At 35.7% G+C, this 27,483-nt stretch overlaps 1 protein-coding gene across 1 annotated transcript in view; it reads right to left on the reverse strand.

Moving 5' to 3' along the window:
• The window catches only part of WDR19 (WD repeat domain 19), a 39,870-nt gene that overhangs the window by 6,116 nt on the left and 6,271 nt on the right, over positions 1 to 27,483 (reverse strand). Inside the window, exons 3-12 of the mRNA XM_008587528.1 lie at positions 25,938 to 26,053; positions 19,107 to 19,187; positions 18,091 to 18,203; positions 17,638 to 17,811; positions 8,697 to 8,767; positions 8,093 to 8,265; positions 7,887 to 8,001; positions 6,886 to 6,992; positions 6,022 to 6,144; positions 417 to 566 (exon numbers count right to left, since the gene is read on the reverse strand). Coding sequence (XP_008585750.1) covers positions 417 to 566; positions 6,022 to 6,144; positions 6,886 to 6,992; positions 7,887 to 8,001; positions 8,093 to 8,265; positions 8,697 to 8,767; positions 17,638 to 17,811; positions 18,091 to 18,203; positions 19,107 to 19,187; positions 25,938 to 26,053 — 1,223 coding nt within the window. The remainder of the gene's footprint in view (positions 1 to 416; positions 567 to 6,021; positions 6,145 to 6,885; positions 6,993 to 7,886; positions 8,002 to 8,092; positions 8,266 to 8,696; positions 8,768 to 17,637; positions 17,812 to 18,090; positions 18,204 to 19,106; positions 19,188 to 25,937; positions 26,054 to 27,483) is intronic.

A 27,483-nucleotide genomic window follows, 5' to 3' on the forward strand; every position in this document is an offset into this window, starting at 1 on the left:
GAGGTGCGGGCGCAACACCGAGGGTTGTGATCCCGTTGCTGGTCCCGGTCCGGTGTGGGTGCGACACTGAGGGTTGCGATCCGTTGCCGGACACGAAAAAAAAAAAAAAAAGACAAAAAAAAATAATGAAAAAAGTTTTCCTGACATAGTCATGAAAATTGATCACCAACATATCACAAAGTACTATATTCCTTGGTACTGTTTAAGAAAAAGTTTTATAGAAGATATACTTTAAAAACACTTTTCTTTTTATTTGGGGGGCAGAGGGAGCTGGCCAGTACAGGGATTGAACCCTGGACCTTGGTGTTATCAGCACCACACTCTAGCCAACCGATCTAACTGGCCAGCAACACTTTTCCTCTTATACTATAATGCATTTTTAAAAAAACAGGCATTTAAAAATTTTCTAGACTTACTGGACAGTAGACAAATCCATCGCTTTTTTCATCAATGAAAACTAATCTGGTTCCATTTGGGTCAGGAAAAATCTTTTTCACACTGACAGAGTGTCGATAATCATTAACGAACTGCCAGTCTTCAATGTAGAAATAATGAATGACACCAGTCTGAAAAAAATAGTTATAGAAATATGAGATGGTCAAGAAAATACTGACTTTCAGCATTTAAAATAAACATACTTCTTAATTTTAAGATAAAGATGTTATATTTTTGATGTGGAAAGAACCTAAGAATAATATTTAGTATATGAGAAAGGTACAGACCCAAGAAAATAAGTATAATAGGAATGTACACATGATTTAACAGTCTATTAATGCTAATCTTCTTAGTGATAATAAAGCATAATTGCTTTTAGATTTCCTGCTTTCTGGAAATACCCTTACTAGTTAAGAGTAACTTTTAAATCATGTTATTTCAAATATTTTTATGTTAATTAGTGGATAAATTATAAATTAATTTTATGATAAAAACTAACAGAAAACCACCTGATACAGTCAATTTTATTTCTATATATATTAGCAATGAACATACAGATACCATAATTAAAAATACAGTATCATTTACAATCACTCAAGAAATGAAATAGTTAGCTGTAAATTTAACAAAACCTACACTGGATTTGTATGCTGAAAACTACAAAACAATGATAAAAGAAATCAAAGATGTAAGTAAATGGAGGGGTATACTATGTTCATGGACTAGAAGACTCACCATAGCAAACATGTTAATTCTCCCTAAATGATGTACAGGCTTAAGATCATTCCAATAAAAATCTCAAGATTTTCTGTAGATATAGGTAAAATTATTCTAAAATTTATATGACAGGCAAAGGAACAAGAATAGCTAAAACAATTTTGAAAATAAAGAATAAGGTGGGAAATTAGTCTACCCAGTATCAAGGCTTTTTAAAATAGCTACAGTAATCAAGACTGTGCGATATTAGTGATAGACACATAGATCAATGGAACAGAATAGAGAAGCCAGAAATAGACACAGATATACCCAATGATTCTTTTTCCTGTTTTTAAGATGACTGAACTTTATTTTTTATTTTTAAATTTAAAAATTTTCTAATTTTTTTTTTTTGCACTGGACAATACTGGAATCTGAACCCATGACCTTGGTGTTATATGGCTGTGCTCTAACCAACTGCGATAACTGGCCAGACAAAATTTTTTTTATTTTTGTTTAAGATGACTGAACTTTATTTTTTATTTTTAAATTTAAAAATTTTCTAATTTTTTTTTTTGCACTGGACGATACTGGAATCTGAACCCATGACCTTGGTGTTATATGGCTGTGCTCTAACCAACTGCGATAACTGGCCAGACAAAATTTTTTTTTATTTTTTAGTAATAGCTTATTGAAATATAATTCACATAATATACAATTCACCTGAATCTATGGAAGTGCACCAAAGCCAACCTAGTAGGTACCACTGAGCTACTGCTTGGGAACTGCCTGACCACTTGACAGCCTTCACTGGTGAATTCTATCAAACATTTAAGGAAAAATAATACTAATTCTAATAAACTCATCCAGAAAACTAAAGATGACCAATTCAGTCTATAAGGCCAGCATTAACCTGACACCAAAACGAGACAAAGGTTTTGACTTCTTTTAATTAAGAAAGAAAACAGTAGACCAATATCTCTCATGAATATAGATGTAAAAACTCTAATCAAAATTTGAGCAAATGAATTTAATGATATATGAAAAGAAGAATATATCATGATCAAGTGGGGGTTATCCCAGGAATGCAGGGTCGGTTTAACATCTGAAAAGTAAACAATGCAATTCAAAAATATAAATAAACTAAAAAAGAAAAACTATGTGATCACTTCAATAGATGAAGAAAAAGCATTTGAGAAAATCTAACATCCATAGAAACTCTCAGCACACTAGGAATTGAAGAGAACTTTCTCAAACTGAAAACTGGCATTTGTAAAACAATCTACAGCTAAGGACAAGCTAAGGATATCCACTCTTATCACTCCTACTCAAGAATGTATTGGAACTTCTAGCCAGTGTAATCAGAGAAGGAAAAGAATAAAAGGCATTCAGATTGGAAAGGAAGAAGTAAAACTATATTTATTCAAAGATGACCTGATCAACTATACAGAAAATCCAGTGCAAACAACAAATAAGTTACTAGAACTAACAAGTGAATTTAGCTAGGTTGCAGCACAAGATCAATATAACAGAATCAGTTGCAATTATATGCTAAAAACGAACAATCAGAAATTGAAATAAAAAAGTTAATACCATGTACATTACTATCAAAAATATGATATACTTAAGTATAAATTTGACAAAAGATGTAAAAGATCTGTGCAAAGAAAACTCCAAAACACTGCTAAGAGAAATTAAAGAAAACCTAAGTAAGTGGAGAAATAAATGGGTGAGAAGGCTCAATATTGTTAAGATGGCAATTGATCTGTATATTCAACATGATTTCAACAAAAATCACAACAGGCTTCTTGTAAAAGTTGACAAGCTTATTGTAAAATTTAAATGGAAGTGCAAAGGACTGAGAAACAACCAAAGCCAAAACAACTCTGAAAAAGAAATACAAAGTTGGAGGGCCTAACACCACCTGATTTCAAGACTTATCATAAAGCTACAGTAATTAAAACAGTGTGATACTAGTTTATCAATAGATAAATAGATCAGTGGAATAGAACAGAGTCCAGTAAAAGACTCACACATATCGGGATAACTGATTTATCACAAAAGTACAAAAGGCGATTCAGTGGAAGAAGGATAGTCTTTTCAACAAATGGTACTGGAATGATTGGATATCATATGCAAAGAACTAAACGCTGATCTGTACCTCACAGCATAAACAAAAATTAACTCAAAAGTAATCACAGACCTAAATGTAAAACATAAAACTATAAAACTTCTAGAAGAAAACATAAGAGAAAGCCTTTGTGACCTTGGACTAGGCAAAGATTTCTTACATATGAAACCAAAAGCATGATCCATAAAAGAATAAATTGGTAAACTGGACTCCATCAAAATTAAAAAATTTTTTTCTCTTTGAAAGACACTGTTAAGAGAATGAAAAGACAACCCATGCACTGGCAGAAAATACTTGCAAAGCATATATATATGATAAAGGACTTGAATCTAGAATATATAAAGAATTCTCAAAATATAATAATAAGAAAACAAATGATCCAATCAAAAAATGGTAAAAAAAATTTGAACAGACACTTCACCAAAGATAAACAGGTAGCAAATAAGCATATGAAAAGATGCTCCACATCATTAGTCCATTAGGAATGCAAATTAAAATCACAATGAGATATTACAACATACCTATTACAGTAGCTAAAATGAAAATGACTGACCATGTCATGTGTTAATGAGAATGTAGAGGACTTAGAACATTCATACGCTGTTGATGGGATGTAGAACCAATTTAGAAAGTGATCTGCCTACTTCTTAAAAGGTTAACATATCATACTAAGGTACTTCAAAAAGTTCATGGAAAGATGCATATTACTTTTTAACTCCATTTTTCCATGAACATTTTGAAGTACCCTTGTATGTATAGCCATTCCACTTCTAGGTATTTATTCAAGAGGAAAGAAAACGTATGTCCATACAAAGACTTGAACATATCTGTCTATAGCAACTTTATTTGTAAATACCCCAAATTGGGAACAACTCAAATGCCACTTCTAGGTATTTATTCAAGAGGAAAGAAAACGTATGTCCATACAAAGACTTGAACATAACTGTCTATAGCAACTTTATTTGTAAATACCCCAAATTGGGAACAACTCAAATACCCATCAATAGGTTCATAGATAAGCAAATTATGATATATAATACTATGGAATACTACTCAGCAATAAACAGAAATGAACTATTGGCATTCGTGGGATAAATCTCAAAATAATTATGTTGAATAAAAGAAGCCAAAAAAAGAAGTACATACAATATGATTCCATTTATATAAAACTCTAGAGAATACAAACATTTATTACATTTGTAGTGACAGAAAGCACTAGGTGGGCAGGACAGGAGGAAGGGATCATAAAGGAGCATGAGAAAACTTGGATGATGGATATGTTCACTATTTTCATTGAGGTGATGGTGTCTCATGGTTGTATACATATGTCAAAACTTATCAAACTGTATATTTTAAGTAGTGCAATTTATTGAATATCAATTATAATTCAATAAAGTTGCTAAAAACCACATATTTTCAATATCACTCAAGAATGAAATTGAGATAAATACTGCTTTAATGGCAGATTACAACATTTCTTTCTTATTTCAAAAGGTCCTGTGGCATAGTGGAAAGAATGAACTTTGCATCAGGAAATCTTGTTTAAGTTCCACTTCGGCTACTAACTTACTAACCTTTCAATTTTCAGTGTCCTCATTTTAAAATTTCCCTGCTTATTTTACAGAGCTATTGAATAAAATAAGTGAGATCAAGATTTTACAGACTGTTGTGTAATACAAATGTTATTTTATTTCCATTATTTACCATATCACTTACCAATTTATCTGATATACAACACCCACCCTGCTGAGGTGAAATATTGCAAAAACTTTTATTTTATTACTTATTTATTTTATTATTGAAACATAATTGATTATACATATCTGTGGGGTACAGAGTTGAATATCAATACCTGTGTACAATATGTGATGTTCAAATCAGGATAATTAGCATATTCATCATTACAAAACGTAATCATTCTTTGTGTCCATTAACCAATTTTTCACTAACCCTTCTCCCCTGAGACTTTTTATTTTAGGTCAAACTTAAATTTAAAAGAGCCTCTCATATGGCAATAGGCATGTTTTAAAATAGGCTCTTTATAAAAAATAATTTAATGTGAGAAAAAGGAGACTTTTGAAGCAGTGAATAACTTTTTACAATGTAGAAAACAATGCCTTTTCCACCAACTCTAAAGAATTCTTTTAGAGACTGAGTAAGGTTACAGGTATTATATGCTTTGAAAAAATTGTGCAAAGTGTTTACAAATTTAAGATGCTATTCCTATAACTATATTTTATGTCCATGTGGCTAATGTAACATTTAGAGATACAGGGTACTGATGGTTCAAAGGACCAACAGATTGAAGTGAGATTCTCGATATTCAATTAATTGTATTATTTATTGAGTAAATGTAGGCACTGGAGATCTGAATTTGAATGAGGTGCCCATCTTCATCACCGAATTAAATCTTTAAAGCACCCACATGGATAAGGAAAGTGAGGAGTGGAGGGGTTCAGCAACAACTAGCAAGTAAGAGAACTAGATTCGAGCCCAGACTTGCCAGACTCCAAAGTCTGCCCTTTCACTATGCCATCAAAATTGCTTAAAATCGCAAAAGCACTAGTTACTAGCAAATCATGCCACCTATGTGTTCTATGTGAATATATAATTATTCACAGATAACTTCATTACTGGCATTAGATTCAATATAGAAACAAACAAACAAACAAAAACTGGTAGGAAAAGGACTATGACCAAGATCATGAAGTACAAATCAGAAATTTCCTAAGTTCTATGTTAAAGAAGACAATACGTACATCTGTACCATAGATGAGGAAATCACCAGTTAAGGCATGACATAAAATACGGCACTTATCATCCACTGCTGGGAAAAGTCGAGTCTCACGTTCTTCTTGAGCATCCAAGATTTCACTTTCTATCTAAAACGTAAAGAATAATAGTGGTTCACAGATTTGAGTAAACCTGGTGTACAACATCTGGGGAAGGGTGTTCCTTTTTCTCATGTTCAACTAAACATTCAGACTCACAAGACTACTACAGGCCAGTTGACTCAGAAAGATTCAGACAGGAACCACAGCTTGCCAGCAGGGCAACATCAGATTGTCTCTCTTTAATGGGAACAGTCTTTGCAGCAGCAGGCTCTGCAGCTGCCTAGTTTCTAATCTCTTTGGCTTCTCAGATGCAAAGAACCAAGAGACAGATGTGAGAGAAGGCCTGGTTTAGAAGCCCCATCTTCACAGGTGCTAATATCTCTTGAACAACTCAACAGGAATACTTTTGAGGATCCCCACACATGACATGCCCAAATGTAAGAATCAATACATTCCAGGAAGCCCAGAGGTATGGCATCCACAACCGGTTTTTAATAGCTCATTTATAGTTCCTTCTAGATGTAATTTACCAACAGGGTCATTTTTACTATAAGCAATGTTGTGAGTAGCACTGTTGATATTTATAAGGTTTCTGGGGAACAGAACTAGAAAGTCAACTGAACATCTCATATAGAAGGGGAAGAGTTTTGTTAATCCTTTTCCCACACCTGGCTTTCCAGCTAGTCTGTACATACTTGCTTCCTGACCAAAGTTCTTGATAATCAGACATTAGGATGCATCATCATCACTTAACTTAGCAGGTTTCCAGGACATCAAAAGTATACTTACCAAGTGTAACTGGACTTTGCCTTCAAAAAGTGCAGCAGCATAGTCAGAATGAAGGCAAATACTGGCTACTGTCCCCAGATATTCCACATCTTTTAATTTTTTCACAGCTGTAGCAATTTTTAAAAAACCAAAACATTGAAATACAGGTAAAACTATCTCACATAAATATCTGCAAATAATCTTTAAATGTGTGTCTTTGTAAGAACAATATGAACTTAAAATTTTATTTTTGCCATTCTAAAGAAAAATCTTAGTTGCCATATAAATTTGCCTTCAGGAATTCAATAACAGTTCACATGAAACAAAGTAATAAGAAATAAAATCACATGCAAAATAACTAAGAATTAAACCTTAAGTGATAAGAAGTAATGGTGTTTTCTATTTATCAGGTTAATTTTCAGGTTTGTTTTATTCCTGAGGGTTGCTATCTGATATAGAGTTGGGGAAAGGGGGGGAGGGGAAGTGTGAGGGGAATAAAAAACAAGGTTTCCTTCACATGCTAATCACCATTATTCAAAGAATAAAAGAGGAGAGGGAACATTTATTAGGTACCTACCAGGTTTAGGAGTGCCTAGCAAAAAGTCATTGTACAAAGTGAGATCACCCATTTTATTTCATTAATCTTCCTTACGATCCCTTAAAAGTATCCTCAATTTTTAGATGAGTAAACCAAGGCTCACAAGGGTAAAATACTCTGTCTATAGTTACTTAGCTTATAGAGGCAGAAGGGGAAACTGAATCCAGAGCCTGTCTAATTCTAAAGCTCATAATCTCCTCACTATACCATGCTGTCTTCACTCCAAAGGTAAAGCATAAAATCTTTCTAAAGATCATGCAAACTTTTAGAAGATTCATAAAACCATTTAAACTAAGAAAGAGATGTCTAAACAACAACAACAAAAAAGAGTGAAAGATGATCTTAAATGAAACTTCCATTGCTCTGCAAATAACAACAGAAATTACATGCTGGATAAAAGTACAACAGCCAGATTTAGACTTGCCATTCTCTCCAAGGATATAAAACCAAGCTCGATTATTCATTCCTACAGCCAGATGATAAAGACCTACTGCTACGAAGTTGGGTTCCACATCAACAGAAACTGTGATTGGTAGCTCCTATAATACAGAAAAGTAACAGTAGTAAATCAACTGCTAAAACTGTTTTGATTTCGTTAATAAAGAAAGAAAAATAACGCCTTTTTCATACTCCTTCAACAGGGTTGGCTACGGTGACTTCAAGAAGGGAGGTGAGATATGCAATCCTTGTGCTGCAGGCATCCCCGAGTATGGGAAGCTTGGTCAGGAAAACATGGAGTGAGCCCCTTTGGGTAGACAATGCCAACAACTGGCCATCATCTGTCCAGGACAAGGTACCCAACCCTGAAATAATTGACAAAATAAATGATTGTTCAAAAGCAATATACTGTTGCAGGTAAGCAAGCAAATATTTTCATTAAGCTACCAGAGGCATAAAAGTCTTCAAATGTTTTCTTTACTAGTTTAAATAGTCTTTATTTAGACTTGGAAATTCACTATGGACTGGCATTAGAATATGAGCACTGACTCATTCAAGATGGCTCAATGAGAAAATATATAAGAATTTACATTTTACAATTGGAATTAAGGTACATCCTTCTCGTCAAGTAGTATGACAACATAATTACTAAAAAAAGGAGACTATTCTAGAGAACTCTAGTAAAAGGTGTTAATTTTATTCCTCCTGCAATGAATGCAAATCACACAATAACAAACACATTACTTTCTGTAACTGGAATAATAAAATGTCAATCTGGCTTCAGAAAAATCAGTACCTTTATTTTCATCATCTAGGTTGATTATAGCATACATGTCTTTTAATTCTGCCAAGTCATGGATTTTAATGCTGAAAAATAAAAAAAATATATATTTTAAATATATATAAGCCTTATATAAAATTGGTTTAGTTCACAAAAAATTATAAACTATGCAATAGGTCAGCAGTCTCCAAAATGGTATGTACAGGATGATCTATTGGGTTAAGGTAAGAAAATTTTAGAATTTCTGTATTTAATTATATATACAGCCAGCTGCCAAAACAAACACACATTTTATACACACACACACACATAAATTTTTTTTTTCTGGTGGCTGGCCAGGACAGGGATCCAAACCCTTGACCTTGGTGCTTGTCGTTATCAGCCCTGCACTCTAACCAAGTGAGCTAACTGACTACCCCTTGTACTTAGTTATGTTTTATCTTTTAAAATTTTCTTGGTTTTTCTGGTTTTGGTTTTTTAATGTGTGTGAGGGGGAGGGTTTTGTCCAGCTTAATTCTCTGTTTATAGCTTCAGGAACAAGAAGGTTAAAATTGTCCTGTAGAAGTTTGAATAGGAAAATATTCCCCTGAGCGGTATTCATGATTGTAGATGATACAGGTTTCTCTTTACAATGTAATCTTTTCCCCCAAAAAAGGGGCATTTGATTTACAATCAGAAGGCCTAGACTGAAAGCTGTGAAAAATAGGGGCATAATATTACTTCATAAGGTTATTAGGAAGAAAGAGAATAATGCAAATGAAAGTTGTGTAGCACAATTTTAGGACCTAATAATTTTAACATTTCTTCTCTCCTTGTCTCCTTTTCTCCCTCCTACTCTTTCTTCCCAGTGTTTTCCTCTTACATTTTTTCCCTCATTGTTTTTGTTCAATTAAACATTTTATTTTGAGATAACTGTAGATACACATGCAGTAATACAGAGAGATTCTGTGTATCCTTTTCCCCACAATGGCAACATCCTGAAAAACTAGAGTATAATATCACAATCAGGATACTGACATTGATACAGTCCATGAATGTTATGCAGATATTCCCAGTTTTACTTGGGGAGAGAGAGAGAGAGAGAGAGTGTGTGTGTGTGTGTGTGTGTGTAGTTCTATGCGATTTTCTCACATGTGAGATTCCTGAGATCCAGAACCACAATCAGGATACAGACAGCTCCATAACCACAAAGATCCCTCATGTTGTTTATAAACACACTCACTTCCATCCTCCCACACCAGCCCTGTCTCTAACCCCTGGCAATCACTATTTTGTTCTTCATTTCTTTACTTTTGTCACTTCAAGAACATTACATAAACGAAATCACAGTGTGCAACCTTTTGAGATTGGCTTTTTTTACTCACATAATCCTCTGGAAATTCGTAAGAATTATGTGTCAATACTTTGTTCCTTCTTATTAATCAGTAGTATTCCACGGTATGGATGTACCACAGTTTGCTTAACCATTCACCCACTGAAGGACATCTGGGTTGTTTCCAGTTTTTGGCTATTATGAATAAAGCTGCTATAAACATTCATATATAGGTTTTTGTGTGAACATGTGTTCATTTCTCTGGGATCAGTGGCCAGGAGTACGATTGCTGGGTCATATGGTAATTGCATGTTTAGTTTTTTAAGAAACTGCCAATATGTTTTCCAGAGTAGCTGTAACCACTTTACCTTCCTACCAGCAAGGTAGGAGTAATACAATTTCTCCTCATCCTCACCAGTATTTGACATTGTCACCACTTTTAATTTTAGCCATCTTGAGAGACGGGTAGTGATATCTTATTGTGGCTTTAATTTGCATTTCCCTAAAGGCAAATGATGTTGAACAGGTTTTCAGGTATTTGTCACCTGTATATGCTCTTTGGTGAAATGCACGTTTATGTCTTCTGCCCATTTTCTAATTAAATTGTTTCCTTTTTCACTATTGGGTTTTGAAATTCCTTCATGTATTCTAGATACTAGTCCTTTGTTGGATATGTGGTTTACAAATATTTTCTCTAATTTTGTAGCTTATCTTTTCATCCTCTTAACAGAATCTTTCACGGAAAGAAAGTTTTTAATTTTGATGAAATCTAATTTATCAGTTTTTCCTTTTAGAGACCATGCTTTGGGTTTCAAGTCTAAAAACTCTTTGCCTAGACTCAGATCCAGAAGATTTTTTCACCTAAAAATTTTATAGTTTTACCTTTTCCATTTAAGCCCATGATCCATTTTGAGTTAATTTTTTATTACGGTGTGAGGTTTGGGTTGAGGTTTTTTTTTTTTTTTTTTTTTCTGCTTGTGGATGTCCAGTTTCTCCAGCACCATTTGTTGAAAAGGCCATCTTACTTCCACTGAATTGCTTTTGCACCTTTGTTAAGAACCTGTTGTGCATATTTGTGCAGGTTTATTTCTGGATTCTCTATTCTATTGCATTGATCTATATGTCTTTCTCTGTGCCAATATTACATGGTCTTGAATATTGTAGCTACATAGTAAGTTTTAATATCAGGTAGAATGATTCCTCCCATTTTACTGTTCTTTTTTTTTTTCCTTTTTGTCTTTTTCCGTTACTGTTCTTTTTTAAGATTGTTTTTAACTAATTTAGGACCTGTGCCTTTCCATATATATTTTAGAATAATCTTGTCCATGTCTACCAAAAATCATGCTGGGATTTTGATATGAACATCATTAAACTGTAGATCAACTTGGGAGAACTGACATCTTTGCTATGTTGAGTTTTCCAATCTTTTTTTTTTTTTCCTTTTTGTCTTTTTTTACTGACCGGTAACGGGATCGCAACCCTCGGTGTTGCGCCCACACCGTGCTCATCCAGTGAGCGGGAACCGGTCTCCACATGGGATCCAAACCCTCGGCGGGAGCGCCACCGCGCTCCCAAGCGGTGCACTCTCCAGTGCGCCACTGGGCCGGCCCGAGTTTTCCAATCTTTGAACATAGTATGTCTCATCTATTGCATCTAATTGATTTCATTCATCAGCATTTTGTAATTTTCAGCATAGACCCTGTATATGTTTTGTTAGATGTAAACCTAAAGTATTTCATTTTCTTTGGAGTGATTGAAAATGGTATTGTTTTAAATTTTGATGTCCACATGTTCATTGTTAGTATATAGAAATGTGATTGATTTTTGTGTGTTGATCTTGTATCCTACAACCTTGCTCAACTCACTATTAGCTTTAGTTCTAGGAGTTTCTTTTTTGTAAGATTCCTTGGGATTTTCTTCATAAGCAGTTCTGTCATCTGCAAATAGAGATAGTTTTACTTCTTCCTTTCCAATCTGAGTGCTGTTTTTTTTTTTTTCTTGCCTTGCTGCAGTGGCTAGAATTTCTAATAATACTAGGTTGAATAAGAGCAGTGATAGCAGATATCCTTGCCTTTTTACCAATCATAGGGGACAAGCATTCAGTATTTCACCATTAAGCATGATGTTAGCTGTAGATTTTTTTTTTTTCCTTTTTGTCTTTTTTCGTGACCGGCAACGGATCGCAACCCTCAGTGTCGCGCCTGTACCGGACCGGGACCGGCAACGGGATCGCAACCCTCGGTGTTGCTCCTGCACCTCGCTCAGCCAGTGAGCGGCCAGTCTGTATGTGGGATCCGAACCCTCGGCGGGAGCGCCACCGCGCTTCCCAAGCGGTGCACTGTAGCAGTGCGGCACCGGGCCGGCCCTAGCTGTAGATTTTTTGTAGTTGTTCTTTATCAAGTTGAGGTAATTCCTCTCTATTCCTAACATGCTGAGTTTTTTTCTGTCATGAATGGGTGCTGGATTTTGTGAAATGCTTCTTCTGTCAATTGATGTGATCATATGGTTTGTCTTTTTTAGCTTTTGATATGGTGATTATATTGATTTCCAAATGTTGAACCAGCTTTGCATAGCACACCTGGAATAAATCATATTGGTCATGAGGTATAATTCTTCTTATACATTACTGGATTCAGTTTGCTATGTTTTGTTGAGGATTTTTGTACCCAAGCTCGTGAGCGATATTGATCTGTAGTTTTCTTTTCTTTTTAAATATTGCTTTTGTTTGGTTTTGTATAAGGGTAATACCAGACTTATACAATAAGTTGAGAAGTGTTCCCTCCTCTTTTATTTTCTGAAAGAGATTGTGTAAAATTTGTGTTAATCCTTTTAGAACTGTTTGGTAGCATTCTGGGTTATTTGGGGAGACATATTTTGGGAAATCTGAATTACTAATTCAATTTCTTTAATGGTAACTGGGCAAATTCAGATTATCTATTTCATCTGGGTTGAACTTTGGTAGTTTGTGGTTTTCAAAGAATTGTTCCATTTCTCACAAGTTGTCAGATATCTGAGTGTGAAGTTGTTTGTAGTATTCCATTATTATTCTTTAATGGCTTTCAGATCTGCAGATACTCCTGTTTCATTCCTGATATTGGTGATTTGTATTTATTCTCTTTCTATTTTTGTCAGTCTTGCTAGGGGTTTATCAATTTTATTTTTTTCAAAAAACTAGCTTTTTGTTTTATTTTTTCCTATATTTTTATTTTTAATTTTACTAATTTCTGCTCTTTATTACTTTATCCCTTTTGCTTTGGGCTTATTTTGCTTTTCTCTTTCTAGTTTCTTGAGGTAGAAACTTAGATTATTGATTTGAGACTGTTTTCTTTCCTAATGTAAACACTTAGTGCTATGAAGTTTCTTCACAGTACTGCTTTTGCTATCTCCCACATATTCTGATATGTTGTATTTTCATTTTCCATCAATTCCATGTATTTTAAAATTTGCTTTGAGACTCTATGACCCACAAATTATTTAGAAATATGTTGTTTAATTCCTAAGAGTTTAGATATTTCCCTGCTATCTTTCTGTTATCGATTTCTAGTTTGAGAATACTATGCTCAGAGACATATTTTGTATGATTCAATTTAAATTTGTAGAGGCTTGTTTCATGGCCCAGGATATGGTCTATCTTGGTGAATGTTCCATGGGCACTGGAAAAAAATGTATATTCTACTATTGTTGTGTATGGTGTTCTATAAATGTCTATTAGGTCTAGCTGATTTATAGTGTTGTCCAAATTCTTTTATTTCTTTGTTGATCTTCTACCTAGTTGGTTCTAAATATTTATTGGAATGGGGTACTTAAGTCTCCAACTATTATTGTTAATTGTCTATTTCTCCTTTCAATTCTGCCAGTTTTTACATCATATAATTTGGGACTATGTTGTTAGGTGCATACACATCTAGAACTGTTATAGCTTCTTGGTGAACTGAGCCTTTATCAATATGTAATATCCCTCTATACCCTGGTAATTTTCTTTACTCTTGCTTTGGTTTGAATGTGTCCCTCAAAGTTCGTGTGCTGCAAATTAATCTCCAATGCAACAGTGTTAAGAGGTGAGACCTATAAGAGGTGATTAGGTCATGAGGGCTCTGTCTTCAAGAATGGATTAATGCTGTTAATGCAGGAATGGGTTAGCTATCTTGGGAGAGAGTTCCTAATAAAGGGGTAAGTTTAGCACCCTTCTGCTCTCTCTCTCATGCACACTCTCTTGCCCTTCCACCATGGGATGATGCAGCAAGAAGGCCATTGCCAGATGAGGGTCCTTCAACCTTGGACTTCTCAGCCTCCAGAACTGTAAAAAATAAATTTCTGTTCTTCATAAATTATCCAGTCTCAAGTATTCTGTTATGGCAGCATGAAATGACTAAGACAACTCTGAAGTCTACTTTGTTGGGTATCAATGTAGCTACCCACAGCTTTCTTTTGATTAGCATTTGCACTATTTTTTCCCATCCTTTTACTTTTAGTTATATCATTGTATTTGAAGTGAGTTTCATATAGGCAGCATTATAATAAGGTCATTTGAAAAATTCATTTTAACTGTTTATGTCTAATAACTTTGTCATTTACATTTAATGTAGTTACTGATAAATAATTTAGGTCTACTGTTTTATTATTTGTTTTCTGTTTGTTCCTCTATCTTTCATCCTTCTGTTTTCCTTTTCTTTTCTTTGTTGAGATTATTTGAACATTTTTTAGTTTTTCATTTTAATTTACCCATTGTGCTTTTGTATACATCTCTCTGTACAGTTTTTATAGTGGCTGTTCTAGATTACAACATACATAATTTAGTGTTTCAGTCTACTTAAAATAAAAATTTTACTATTTCAAGTGAAATGTAGAAATCTTATCACATATAGACCCTTTTACCCCCTCCCCTTTATATTGTAGTTGTCTTATGTATTGCATCTTCATGTACTGAATACCCTATCAGACACTATTATAATTTTTGCTTTCAACTGTCACATATATATTAAAGATATCAAAAGAAAAAAACCAATCTTATATTTACTCAGATATTTACCATTTCTATTATTCTCTTTTCATTCTTAAGGTCCCAAATTTCCTTCTGTCTTCAGTTCTCTTCTATCTGAAGAACTCCTGTTAGCAATTCTTATAGAGCAGGTCTGCTGGCAGGAAATTCTCATTTTCATTCATCTGAAAATGCTTTTATTTCGCCCTCATTACTAATGGATATTTTTACTGGATATAGAATTGCAGTTCTCAGTGCTTTTCCTTTTTTTTCCCCCCTGGTGACTGGCCGGTATGGGGATCTGAACCCTTGACCTTGGGACAGTGCTTTATTTCAGCACTTTAAGAATGTTGTGACACTTCCTTCTGGGTGCTATGATTTATGGTGAGAAATCCAGTGTCCTTCAAAATGTTATTCTCTGGCTGCTTTCAAGATTTTTTTCTTTATCTTTAGTTTTCAGCAGTTTGGTTATGAAGTGCCTGGGCCTAGACTTCTTTGGGCTTATCTTTTTTGGGATTTGCTGAGCTTCTATAATATGTAGACTTATGTTTTTTGCCATAAAGAAGTTTCCAGCCATTATTTTTGGGATTCTGATGACACAGATGTTAGAACTTTTGGCATTGTCTCACAGGTCCCTGACTCTACCAACTTTTTTCTATCTTTTTTCTGTCTGTGTTCAGATTGAATATTTTCTATTAATCTATCTTCAAATTCACTGACTCTTTATTCTGTGATCTCCATTTGCCATTAAGTCCATTGTATTTACTGCATTACTTTAATTTTAAAATTTCCACTTGTTTCTTCTTTACAGGTTCTATTTCTTTTCTGAGATTTTCTATATTTCCATTTGTGTAAGGAGTATTAGCATTACTGCTTGGAGAATTTCTATAATAGCTGCTACCTGCATCATCTTGGCACTGGTGTCTTTTTATTGCCCTTTCCCAAGTGAGTTAAAATTTTCCTTATTCTTCATATTCCAAGTAATTTTAGGTTATATTTTGCACATTGTTAAAATTATACTATAAGACTCTGTCAAATCTAAATCCCACAGAGAAGGTTAATTTTTTTGTTTCAGCAGGCAATCAACACAGTTGAGTTCAGGCCACAAGTTTCAAGCAGCCTTCTGTGGGTTATGGTTTCAGTGTTAGTTCCATTTTCAAAGCCTTTGCAGCAGTATTCAGATGTGTTTCTGTATGGCCCACTCAGTGGCCAGAATGGGACTTCGACTATGATCTATCCCTGAGCTCAGTTCTCAAAGTCTTTGGTGTATGTTTAGGGTAAGATCTACATATATAAGCTCAGGGGTAAACCCAGGAGTTCATAAATATCTTTACAAGGTTGCTTTCCTGAGTTCCTCCTTCTCTGTGATCAACTTGGTACTTTCTGGTTCCCTAGGGCTCCCCTTTTTGGGCCTCGGGGAATGCTGGGGCTCAGTTACCCTGTTCTATCTCATATTTCTCACAATTGCACCAGCATCTGTGGTCAAGTAGTGGGAGGACAGAGAAAAAAAATAAGCAACAGGGGCTTGCCCCACCTTCTTGGGACCACAACTCCTCTAATTGGAGAGAAAGATTACTCACTATCAGAGTTTTAGGTGCCTGGGGTCCTCATTGTCACTGCCATGGTGGGACTGCTTGGTGGCTGGGGCACGAGAGAAAAAATAACAAAAAAAGAAAATTGGGGGATTTTCCCAACTACCTCTGAGTGTTAGGAGTTCTCTTTCCTATAACCTGAGCCAGAACTAGAGGGCTTCTCTTAGAGCTTTCTCTGTGCTCTACTGCCAACTTCAGGTTTCAGGCTGCCTTGAGTCCTGACTGAGAGAGACAGAGGACAAATGGGAAATGGTTTGGTGGTATTTTGAATTCTGGTCTTCTTCAATCTGCCTTCTACTATTTACTTTTCAGAGTCCTTGAATAGCTGCTTGATTCATTCTGTCCAGGTTTTGTAGCCGTATTCAGTGAGAGACAGAGGGTGGAATGTGCTTACTCCATGTTACCCAGAACTGCCTATTTTATTTTTAAGATTGCTTTTCAAGCATACTCTGTATATTAATCTGTTTTGTGTTGCCATAACAGAATACCTGAGACTGGGTAATTTATAAACTAAAAATGAAATTTATTGCTTACAGTTTCTGAGCCTGGGAAGTCCAAAGTCCATCTGGTGGTGGTGACAGTGACCCAGGGGTCTCGCATTGAAATATGGTGGAAGCAGAGAGAGCACAGAGAGAGAGAGATATCTTCTCATTCACTCTTTTTAAAGCCCTCAGAACCATGCCCCTGACCACCATTTTTAGTCCATTCACTATGGCGTGGTCCTACAATCTAACCACCTCTTCCAGGCTCCACCTTTTGATTACCATAATAGGATTTCCGACCCTCCTAACAGTCACAGTGGGGGCCAATTTTCTAATATATAAAGCTTGGGGGACACAATTCAAATTTCAGTGAGTTTTGGGGGGACGTAAATCAATTCACTACACTCTGTTTTATATTTTTGCCCTGAGTTTTAAAGGCAAGAGTAAAAGAGTCTTAGAAGTTTTCAATTGCAAACATGTTTTAAGAGTATAAAACAGTAGGATTGCCAGATTCATATTACTTACCAGTCTTGTTGATTCTCTTGAGAATCCTCTAAATAAACTTTCCTAGAAATATGTAAATATAACTTACCAGTTATCTCCACACGTAGCAGCTTTGTTAAGAGTTTGTGATACTGCAATACTGGTTAGATTATCTTTATGGTCATGAGCCTGAAATATCTCTTTACCAGTCTCTCGAGTATGAGTAGAAATGACAATAAAAATTCCACGTGAAAAACCAATCATGATGTAGCCATCGCCATACCTACAGGGACACAGGCAACCATATGGTAAAAGAAGGACATTAACTATCATTGGCAATACAGTAAACTAGCAAATACCTTAAAATTAAGGAATTATAGAATATAATTTATCTTGGGCCTACTATGTGTCATATAATATGCTAAGCAGTTGCACATAATAAATCACAGACTATAATTCAGAAAATATTATATTTAGAATTGAATGTTACAGACAAAAATTAAATATAATTAGTAAGGAAAAACATGTGGATATCTTCCTGTAATGAGCTTCTTGTACATACCAACTATAGCAGACAATGTTGCCATAGCGCTGTTGAAATTCCAGATCAATTGGGTTATCTGGTTCATTCATATTAAAAAGACGCAAAGTTTTCTTGCCAATTACCACACTTATCTGCCAGAAAAGATTAGGAGATTATGAAATGAATTACTCAATACTTTGTGAAAAGACCAATAAGCAAATCCAAACAGCTGAACTTAATTTATGAAAACAACAAGCCAAATTTAGATCTGCTAAATGCTATAATTAGTACAATGATGTGGCTAACTTAAAAAATGCATTTACTAATATATATTCTAGTCAGGGTCCTTCGCTTTACATATCATGAATATACCCTCTGTTTCTATCAGCTGCAGGTCAGTGCGGCTAAACTAGTGTGCCTCTACTACTCATGCAAGTAAATACTAAATTTCCTGTGGAGGGTGTAATTGTATTGTGGAGAGAAAAGAGTATATTACTTATTTGGGCTCATTAAAGATGACATTTTGACAGATTTCCTTGTTTCTAAGATGTTATCAATTGTAAGTCACTATCAATTTAATAATAGCATTATTATTAAACAAAGAAATATTACTTCATTAAATATATTCATGTCGATTGTAAAAATCATCTGGATTTTGGAATGATAAAATGTGACAGGAAAAATGCATCTAAGTATTAGAGAAACAAAAGTTACAATTTCCAGAACTCTGGTCACCACATTTGACAAAGTGAAAATTGAAAAATCATATAGAAATCAATACTTCTGTTCTTAATGGTACCCCACTGTTTTTGCTACCATGAGAATGAAAAGAGCTACACCCACTGCAACAGGAAACTGTCCTCATTTGCTGTGATACCAGGTGGTCAGCAGAAGCAAAAACAACTTTTAGGCCTAAGAGACTAAGCCCTGCCTTGATTTAATAAGAATTGGACATAATTTATTTACCACTATCTGAACCATCTGAGAAAAGGAAACGGTAAATTCTACAAAATTTTCAAAATAATTTGGGAATAGATTTGACTTAGAATTCTTACTGTGCTTTTTGCAGCAGAGGTTCGGTCATCAGTCTTCATCATGGAAAACTGCATATTGCTAGGCTCTGAACTCACTGATGTCTGCAGGGGTAAAAATATCATCACTGTGAACAAACCCAATATTCAAATTCACTAAATATTAACAAAACAGGTAACTTGCTTTCATCTCTGATTAATGTTGGACTAAGAACCTCGAAATCCTACAAATATCTAGCTAAAAATAACAAGAAATTCAGGATGAAACAGAACACATATCTTATTAAATGGATATATAAGCTTGAAAGAAGAAAAGGGAAATTTACTGGGACCATCAACAATGATCAAACTAAAACCAGAGTGTGTGCAGAAACTGATGCTGTAGCTACCCAGAGCAGCTGGTAAAGGGAGACAATAGGGAAGCCCATTTGTCTTAGCCTGAGCTCTGAGTCAGAAAAAAACAAAGTTAGTTCATTTCAAGAATTTGTAATCAAAGATATGCCTCCCTATCCTCATTATAGTCTGAGGTTCAATTTTTTTTTTTGGACTGGTAAGGGGATCACAACCCTCTGCACATGGTATCGTCTGCACCACGCTCAGCCAGTGAGCGCACCAGCCATCCCTGTATAGGATCCGAACCCGCAGCCTCGGTGCTACCAGCGCTGCACTCTCCTGAGTGAGCCACGGGGCTGGCTCTGATGTTCAAATTTATACGCTGAGTGATCTGGGAGCTCCCAAGGTGAGAAATTAATATAAAAAGTAGAAGGATCCAGGTCCAGAATATCTCTGCAGTGCTTGGCAAAAATTAATCCAGAGCGTTTTCCAATGTTGCAAAAAAAATTCCATAGAACAACCCTGCTGAAGATGAGTACAATTCTTTTTTTTCTTTTCTTTTTCCCCAAAGTGTAACACATCAAAATTTATAGGATGCAGGCCTCATGCAGTGCTGAGAGGAAAAGTTATGCTTGTAAACACCTTTATTAAAAATAAGAAAAATCTCAAATCAGTAATGTAAACCTCTACCTTAAGAAAACAGAAAAAGTAGAAGCAAACTAAAACAAAAGCAAATATTAGTAAATAACAAGGATTACAACAGGAATATATGAAATAGGGAATTAAAAAACAATGGAGAAAATCAAAAAACCAAAAGTTGATTCTTTAAAAAGATCAACAAAATTTGCAAGGCTCGGGCCGGCCCGGTGGCGCACTGCTATAGTGCACCGCTTGGTAGTGTGGCGGCGCTCCCGCCGAGGGTTCGGATCCCACATACAGACCGGCCGCTCACTGGCTGAGCGAGGTGTGGGCGCAACACCGAGGGTTGCGATCCCGTTGCTGGTCCCGGTCCAGTATGGGCGCGACACTGAGGGTTGCGATCCGTTGCCGGTCACGAAAAAAGACAAAAAGGAAAAAAAAAAAATTTGCAAGCCTTTATCTAGGCTGAAAAGAAAAAAAGAGAGAAGACCGAAATTACTAAAATCAGAAACAAAGCAGGGGTATTATCACACCGTCTTTATGTTTTTTCGTGGTAGTAAGAATTAGTTTCTTTTTCTTTCTCATTTGCATTTTTGTTTTACCAGTGAGTTTTGCTCTTTCTTGTGTATTCGTGGTAGTGATTATCATTTTTCGGATTCCAGATGCAGGATTTCCTTCAGGATTTCTTGTAGGGCTCATTGTGTAGTGCTGAACTCACACAGTTTTTGTCTTTCTGCAAAATACAATATTTTTCTGTCATTTCTGAAGGACGGCTTGATGGATATATTATCCTTGGCTGGCAGTTTTTTTCTTTTAGTATTTTGAATATATCATCTCATTTTCTTCTGGACTATAGAGTTTCTGTTGATGAGTTTGCTGTTAATCTGATAGGGGATCCCTTATAGATGACTTCACACTTTTCTCTTGCTTCTTTTAAGATTCTTTCTTTGTCTTTGAGCTTTGCCAGTTTGACTATAATGTGTCTTGGAGAGGTTCTTTTTGGGTTAAATCTGTTTGGGGATCATTGAGCCTCCTGGATCTGAAAGTCATTGTCTTTCCCTGTACCCAAGAAGTTTCCATTATTATTTTGTTGACTAGGTTCTCCATGCCTTTTCCTTTCTGGTTCCCTACCAGAACACCCATAATTTGAATATTTGTGCGCTTAAGGTTGTCTGCTAGCTCTCTTAGGTTTTCTTCATTTTTAAATTTTTTTTTCGTTTTTTTAGTCTGCCTGGTTTATTTCAAAAAAACTATCTTCAACCTCAGACATTCTTTCTTCTGCTTGTTCTGGCCTGCTGCTTAAGCTATCGGTTGTGTTTATTTTGTTGCGTGAATCTTTCAGTTCCATGAGTTCTGCTACGTTCTTTTTTAAGTTATTAATCTCTTTATAAATTTCCTCCTGCATATCCTGGATTTTTTTTTCTTGTTTCATTATGTTGTCTAACTGAGTCTTCTCATATCTCAGTGAGTTTCCTTAAGACTATTTCTTGGAATTCCTTTCCAGTCATTTCAAGTGTTTCCTGCTCTACTGGATCAGGTATTTGAGAATTACTGTATTCTTTTGGTGGTGTCATATTTTCTTGGGTTTTCATATTTCTAGTCTCTATGTTGATGTCTGGTTATCTGGTAGAGTAGTGGCTTCTTCTATTACTTTGGAGTAGGCTTTGATGAAAGAGATGTCCTCTTCTTTTTCCAGTCTCCGCTGGTGACTCTCCTTGTATAAATTCAGTTGAGTCTCTGGCAAGACACCTGCATGGTGCCTATGGCTACTGCTGTGTCATCAAGCCACTTTTATAGCAGCCATGGCTGTGGTGGTGGCTGTGGTGGGCCACCCACATGGAAGTGGTGTTTTTGACATGTTCTCTTGCCTGCTTCTGTGTGGGGCATGCTGCCCTCGGCTCCTGCCTAGGACCTCAGGCATTGCTTTTTTGCCTGCTTCCAGGTGGAGGGCACTGGCTTTGGGACCCTAGGCATTGCTCTCTTGCCTCCTTCTGGGCCAAGGGCAATGAGCACAATTCAAAATTACAAAACCAACAACAAAACAATGCATCAAGTGCAAGAGTCAGCAGATCTAAAAATAATATGAGGGTACTTCAAAAAAGTTCATGGGGGGCTGGCCCGGGGCGCACTGCTACAGTGCGCCGCTTGGGAGTGCAGGGGCGCTCCCGCCGAGGGTTCGGATCCTACATACAGACCGGCCGCTCACTGGCTGAGCGAGGTGCGGGCGCAACACCGAGGGTTGCGATCCCGTTGCTGGTCCCGGTCCGGTACGGGCACGACACTGAGGGTTGCGATCCATTGCCAGTCACGAAAAAAGACAAAAAGGAAAAAAAAAAAAAAGTTCATGGAAAGATTTGTATTATCTTTTAATTCCATTTTTCCATGAACTTTTTGAAGTAACCCTGTACGGTTATCACAGAGAGATAATTAAGTACTTTTTAAATGACTAAAGATATAAAAGGACTCATAAATATGAGAAAAGACTTATTTTCAGGCAGATATTTAAAAAATTCATATGTTATTTTATATTGTGGGAGGTGTACCTTCTGGGTAGAGTCCTAGAAATGATATTGCTGGGTTGAAAGGTAAGTGCATATGTAGTTTTGTTAGCTATTTTCAAATTTCCCTTCAGAAGGGGCAATTTATCTCCAATTCCACCAGCAGAATATATAATCATATTATATGTAATTTTGCCAGTTTGACAGGTGAAAAATGGTATTTTGGTGTGGTTTTAATTTGTAGTTATTTACTTATGAGGTTGACTTTTTTCATATGTATGACAGCCACTTATATATATTTTTTGACAGACTTTTTAATTGAAATATAATTGATTATACATATTTGTGGGGTACAGATTTGAATATCAATACCTGTGTACAGTATTTTTATATATCTTTGTGTGAATTGTTTATGCATATATTTCAGGCAGATTTTTTAAAGAACTACAAAGTACTTTCTAAAAATAAAAAGTAGAGTCATTAAAATACAAAAACTCAATTGGATAGACAGATGATTAGTCAAATGTGTGGAAAGAATAAGTGAACTAACTTGAGGAAATGATCCACAAGTGACAAAAATACAGAAAGTATGAAAGAGAGATTAAGAGATATCATAAGACCCTACATATGTCTAACAGATGCTCAAGAAGGACAGAATAGAAAAGGCAAGAGGTAAAACTGAAAGAGATAATGACTAGAATTTTCCTGAATTGATGAAAGGGAGCAATCTTCAGATTCAGGAAGCAAGGCAAGTCTTGAGCAAAATCTTGATAAATAAAAATAAATCCTTACCAGTAACACTGTAGTGATCTGCAGAATACCAAAGTTTAAAACAATTGAAAGAAAATACAAAAGGAAGCAATATTTATAATGTATGCTTTGCTTATCACATGACAACTTAAGTAGTGTTTGGAAGAAGATTTTTGAAGAATTGGAAATGGGAAATAGTTATCTTGCATGTAAATAATGGCTGGATGGTAGTGACTTCCTGGGATACTATGTAGAAAAAATATTCTAAGGCCATGGCTTGATTCAGTGGAGAAAAAAAAATCGAATATCCTATTGGTGCTGTCTGATATGGACACAAGAGCGGGGAGCTGTAGCATTTATACTGAATATCTACCATTTTATTTCTAAAGGGCATCCAAAAATAGAAATTAAAGGTCTATTAAATTAAAAGGTCTCTAGAAACTATGTCATAGCAAGCAATTTTTTATAATGCAAGATTAATAATCTTAAGAACCACTTTAATCATGCTATGGCTCTGTTCAACATGGTAGACTTACTTCTGCCTAACTTTCAAAGCTTTCCATATATAGGAACCAACTTTGTTCAGCCTTATTTTCTATAAATTCTCAATCAATGCCCCTACCTTCAGTTAGGTCAGGCTTGAAAAAGCCATGAACAAGCTGTAATAAGTTTTTTCTCATATCTTTATTCATGCTGTTCTGCTTATACTGAATAACGGAGACTACTAAATGTTTTGCATTATCCACTAAAACAATTTTGGCAGGTGCATGGTCACCTAGGTAGACTAAATTTATGGTTTCCTTAGTAGCAGTTAGGTGTGATCATATGACTAGGTTGCAGTCATACGATATGAATGGAAATAATAAATGCATCTTTCTGATCAGGTTCTTTACAGATTTCTTGTACCCCACTTCTCTTTCTCCCTTTCCTGGGGTTGAAATGCAGATGTAATCCTGGTGCAGTAGCTTCAACTCTGAAGATTAGGGCACAATACCCTAGAACATGGCAGAACATAAGATGGAAGGACCCTGGAGCTCTGTGTAATTTTGTAAAGCAGAAGTACCTAGATGACCTGCCTATCTTTCTATTGTTAAATGAGAGAGAGAGAGGAAAAAAAAAAAAAAATCCAGACTGTCATTTCTTACAGCCCCTATAATTTTGGGTCTATCTGTTACAACAGATTAGCTTATACCCTGACTTGGGTATAAGACTGCCTTCTGTTCTTTAAAGATTCACATTCCAACTTTCATTGATCTCCTCCATCTCCCAAATGCTATAGGACTTGGAAGCTGTACCATAAAAAGTGATAATCATATAGGGCCATGTTTGTTTTGTAATGATTAGTAATACCTTATTCTTCTTTTTTGGCGGCTGGCTGTTACAAGGATTGAACCCTGGACCTTGTTGTTATGAGCTCCATGCTCTAATCAACTGAGCTAAGCAGCCAGCCAGTAATGCCTTCTTGAGAGTAGGGTCCTGTGGTTAGCAGCCTCTAAGATCCCTATCTCATGGTTCTATGCCTTGTATAATCCCCATCCCTGCCCCTTTGAGTGTGGGCTGGACCTAGTAATTCACTTCTAAAGAACAGAATATGATAAACTGTGGCTGAAGTCTTAAATGGCTACTCTCACATTCTCGCCAGCTGCTATTTTGTGAGGCACTCTATGGAGAGATTCATGTGGCTAGGAAATGAGGAAGGCTTCCGGTGAATAGCCAGAAAGGAACTGAGGTCCTGAGTCTAACAACCTGTAAAAAACTGAACCCTGTCAACAATCACATGAGTGAGCTTAGAGCAGATTTACCCCCAGTCAAGCCTTCAGAGGAGACTTCAGCCCTGTCTGACAACATGATTGAAGCCTTGTGAGAGACCCTGAGGCAGAGGCACCCAGATAAGCTGCAGCTGGATTCGTCATCCACAAAAACTATGAAATAATAAATGATGTTTTTAGCTGCTTTGTTGTGAGGTAATTTGTTAGGCAGCAATACATGATTAATACACATTTCATGTTCCTTCTATAGTACATAGCACAGTGCCATGTTCTTAGCAGGTATTCAAAGAATTTGTTAGTCAATATTGCTCCAGCAATATTAAATCATAAGCAGTAGTCCAAAGTGAAATTTTCCCACTGGTGAGATTATGCATCTACTGGCAACACAAATTGCCAATCTAACCAATCTTAGGAAATTTGAAGTTTACTACCCATAGAAGTAAACTTTAATCTTAAAATTAAATTTAATTAGGATTAGTTTGGAAGCAATTTAACATACCAGTTAAAGGTATGGGCTTTAGAATCAGGCAGACCTGATTGAGCACAGGATCCACGAGTTACTAACATTTATATTGTAAGTATATGTACATAAAATAAGAGTTATTTCACAAATATATTGTCTGACTATAACCACAGAGCTGATAATCTATGCTAATAACAGACAAAGGGAAATATACAAAGGAGGATATTTGGATATGGTAAATGTTCTAATACATAAAGAAAAAGATTTTTGATGTTCAGGATATGAAGCTATTGTATACATCTCACATAGAAATTTTTAAATTCTATAGATTAGTTTGACAGACAAACTATTTATCTGGGGGAAATTTTGAATATATCAGACCAAAGAGATGATGCTGTATTACCTGTTGTATCGTGTCACCTTCCTGATTACTAACTGTAATCATTTTATCTTCACCACCTAAAGCAAGCAGATTTTCTGCATTCCAACATCCACATGTGATTCTTTCAGTATGTTTTCCTGAAAAAGAGATGATTTTTGTACAGACACATGGATTTCTAAATAAATAAATAAAAAGTCTGTGATGTCAGCCTGAAAGTTTACATAATATATCACGGGATTAAATAGACAGGGTGTTTAGAATTTCATCAAAGCAGTTAGTGTCTAAGCATCTTTATTTAAAAGAGCTTATTACCAAGTTATAAATCAAGATAATGGTATACGTGGTCAATTATGTTTCGAAACTTCTCATCTGGATATAAGCACAGGCCCTAACATAAAAATATATTCTATTCCTCAACAAGTTTTGTTTACCATATAATCAAATCTGTAATGATAATGTCTTAAGAGAAGTAAATCCCAAAGCAGTGAAGTTATCTTTAGTTATATTCAGCTTCATGGTGTGGCAGACCTTTGACATAAGCAGATTTAACATTCAAAGTTTTAACTGTTCATATATAAATAAAAGACATAATAATTTGTGATAATACTGAGGTACAAATATGAATGCACCTAGCGAGACTTCTGTTAAGAACTGAGTCACTTAGCTAGTGATTAATATTAGATAACAACTAAGTATCAGGAAGCTTTTTCACTGAGCGTTCCAGCCAGTGCAAAAACTACATATTTGTAGGGAAATCACATGCTTGACACTGTGAACATTTGTGAAGGTCCTGGGATAGATAATTTCTCAAGAGTCCCAAGGTTAATTCTATTAACGAGAAGAATGGTTAAGTGTATACATCTGAAGCCAGACTGCCTAGCTTTGCATCTTGGCTCCACTACTTACTGCAAAATGTTGGGTAAGTTTCTTAACCTTTATATTCCTTAGTCACCTCATTCATAAATTGTGGATGACAGTAGAATCTATCTCATAGGGTTGAGGGTCAAATGAATTAAGGCATATACAAGAGTGCCATGCACATTGAAAGTGCTATATGAGTTAGTTATTTTAGATGCTATTGAGAGCAGAGACCACATTCATTTTATTCTTTGTACACCCTACAGAACCTAATACAGTACTTATGCAGGAAGGAGGTATTAAATAAATGGTTAAGTGAGTAGACCTTGAGGCAGGAGTTTGCCTGGTGTGTTAGGGGCTCAGCAAGGAGGACAGTGTGACTGGCACAGAGGAAGTGAGGAGAGAAGGATATGAGAGAGATTGCAGAGTCCAACAACCATGGAGAGTTTGTCTGGCCATTGTGAGAACTTTGGCTTTGATTCTGGGGAAACTGAAGAGTTCTGAGCAGAGGGTGAGCCCTGTCCTCTAGGTTGAGAATATTCTATAGTGGGGCAAGAGTTGAAGCAGGGAAACTAGTTAAGAGGAGACGGCAGAAATTCAGTTGGAAAATGTGGGGGCCCCACAAATGGTGGTAGCAGCAGAAGTGGTGAGACAGGCTGGATTCTGGAGATATTTGGCGGTAGAACCTACAAGATTTTCTGACAAATTA

The sequence above is a fragment of the Galeopterus variegatus genome, unplaced genomic scaffold (assembly GCF_000696425.1).
Source record: "Galeopterus variegatus unplaced genomic scaffold, G_variegatus-3.0.2 Scaffold4414, whole genome shotgun sequence".
In the NCBI taxonomy this organism is placed as follows: Eukaryota; Metazoa; Chordata; class Mammalia; order Dermoptera; family Cynocephalidae; genus Galeopterus; species Galeopterus variegatus.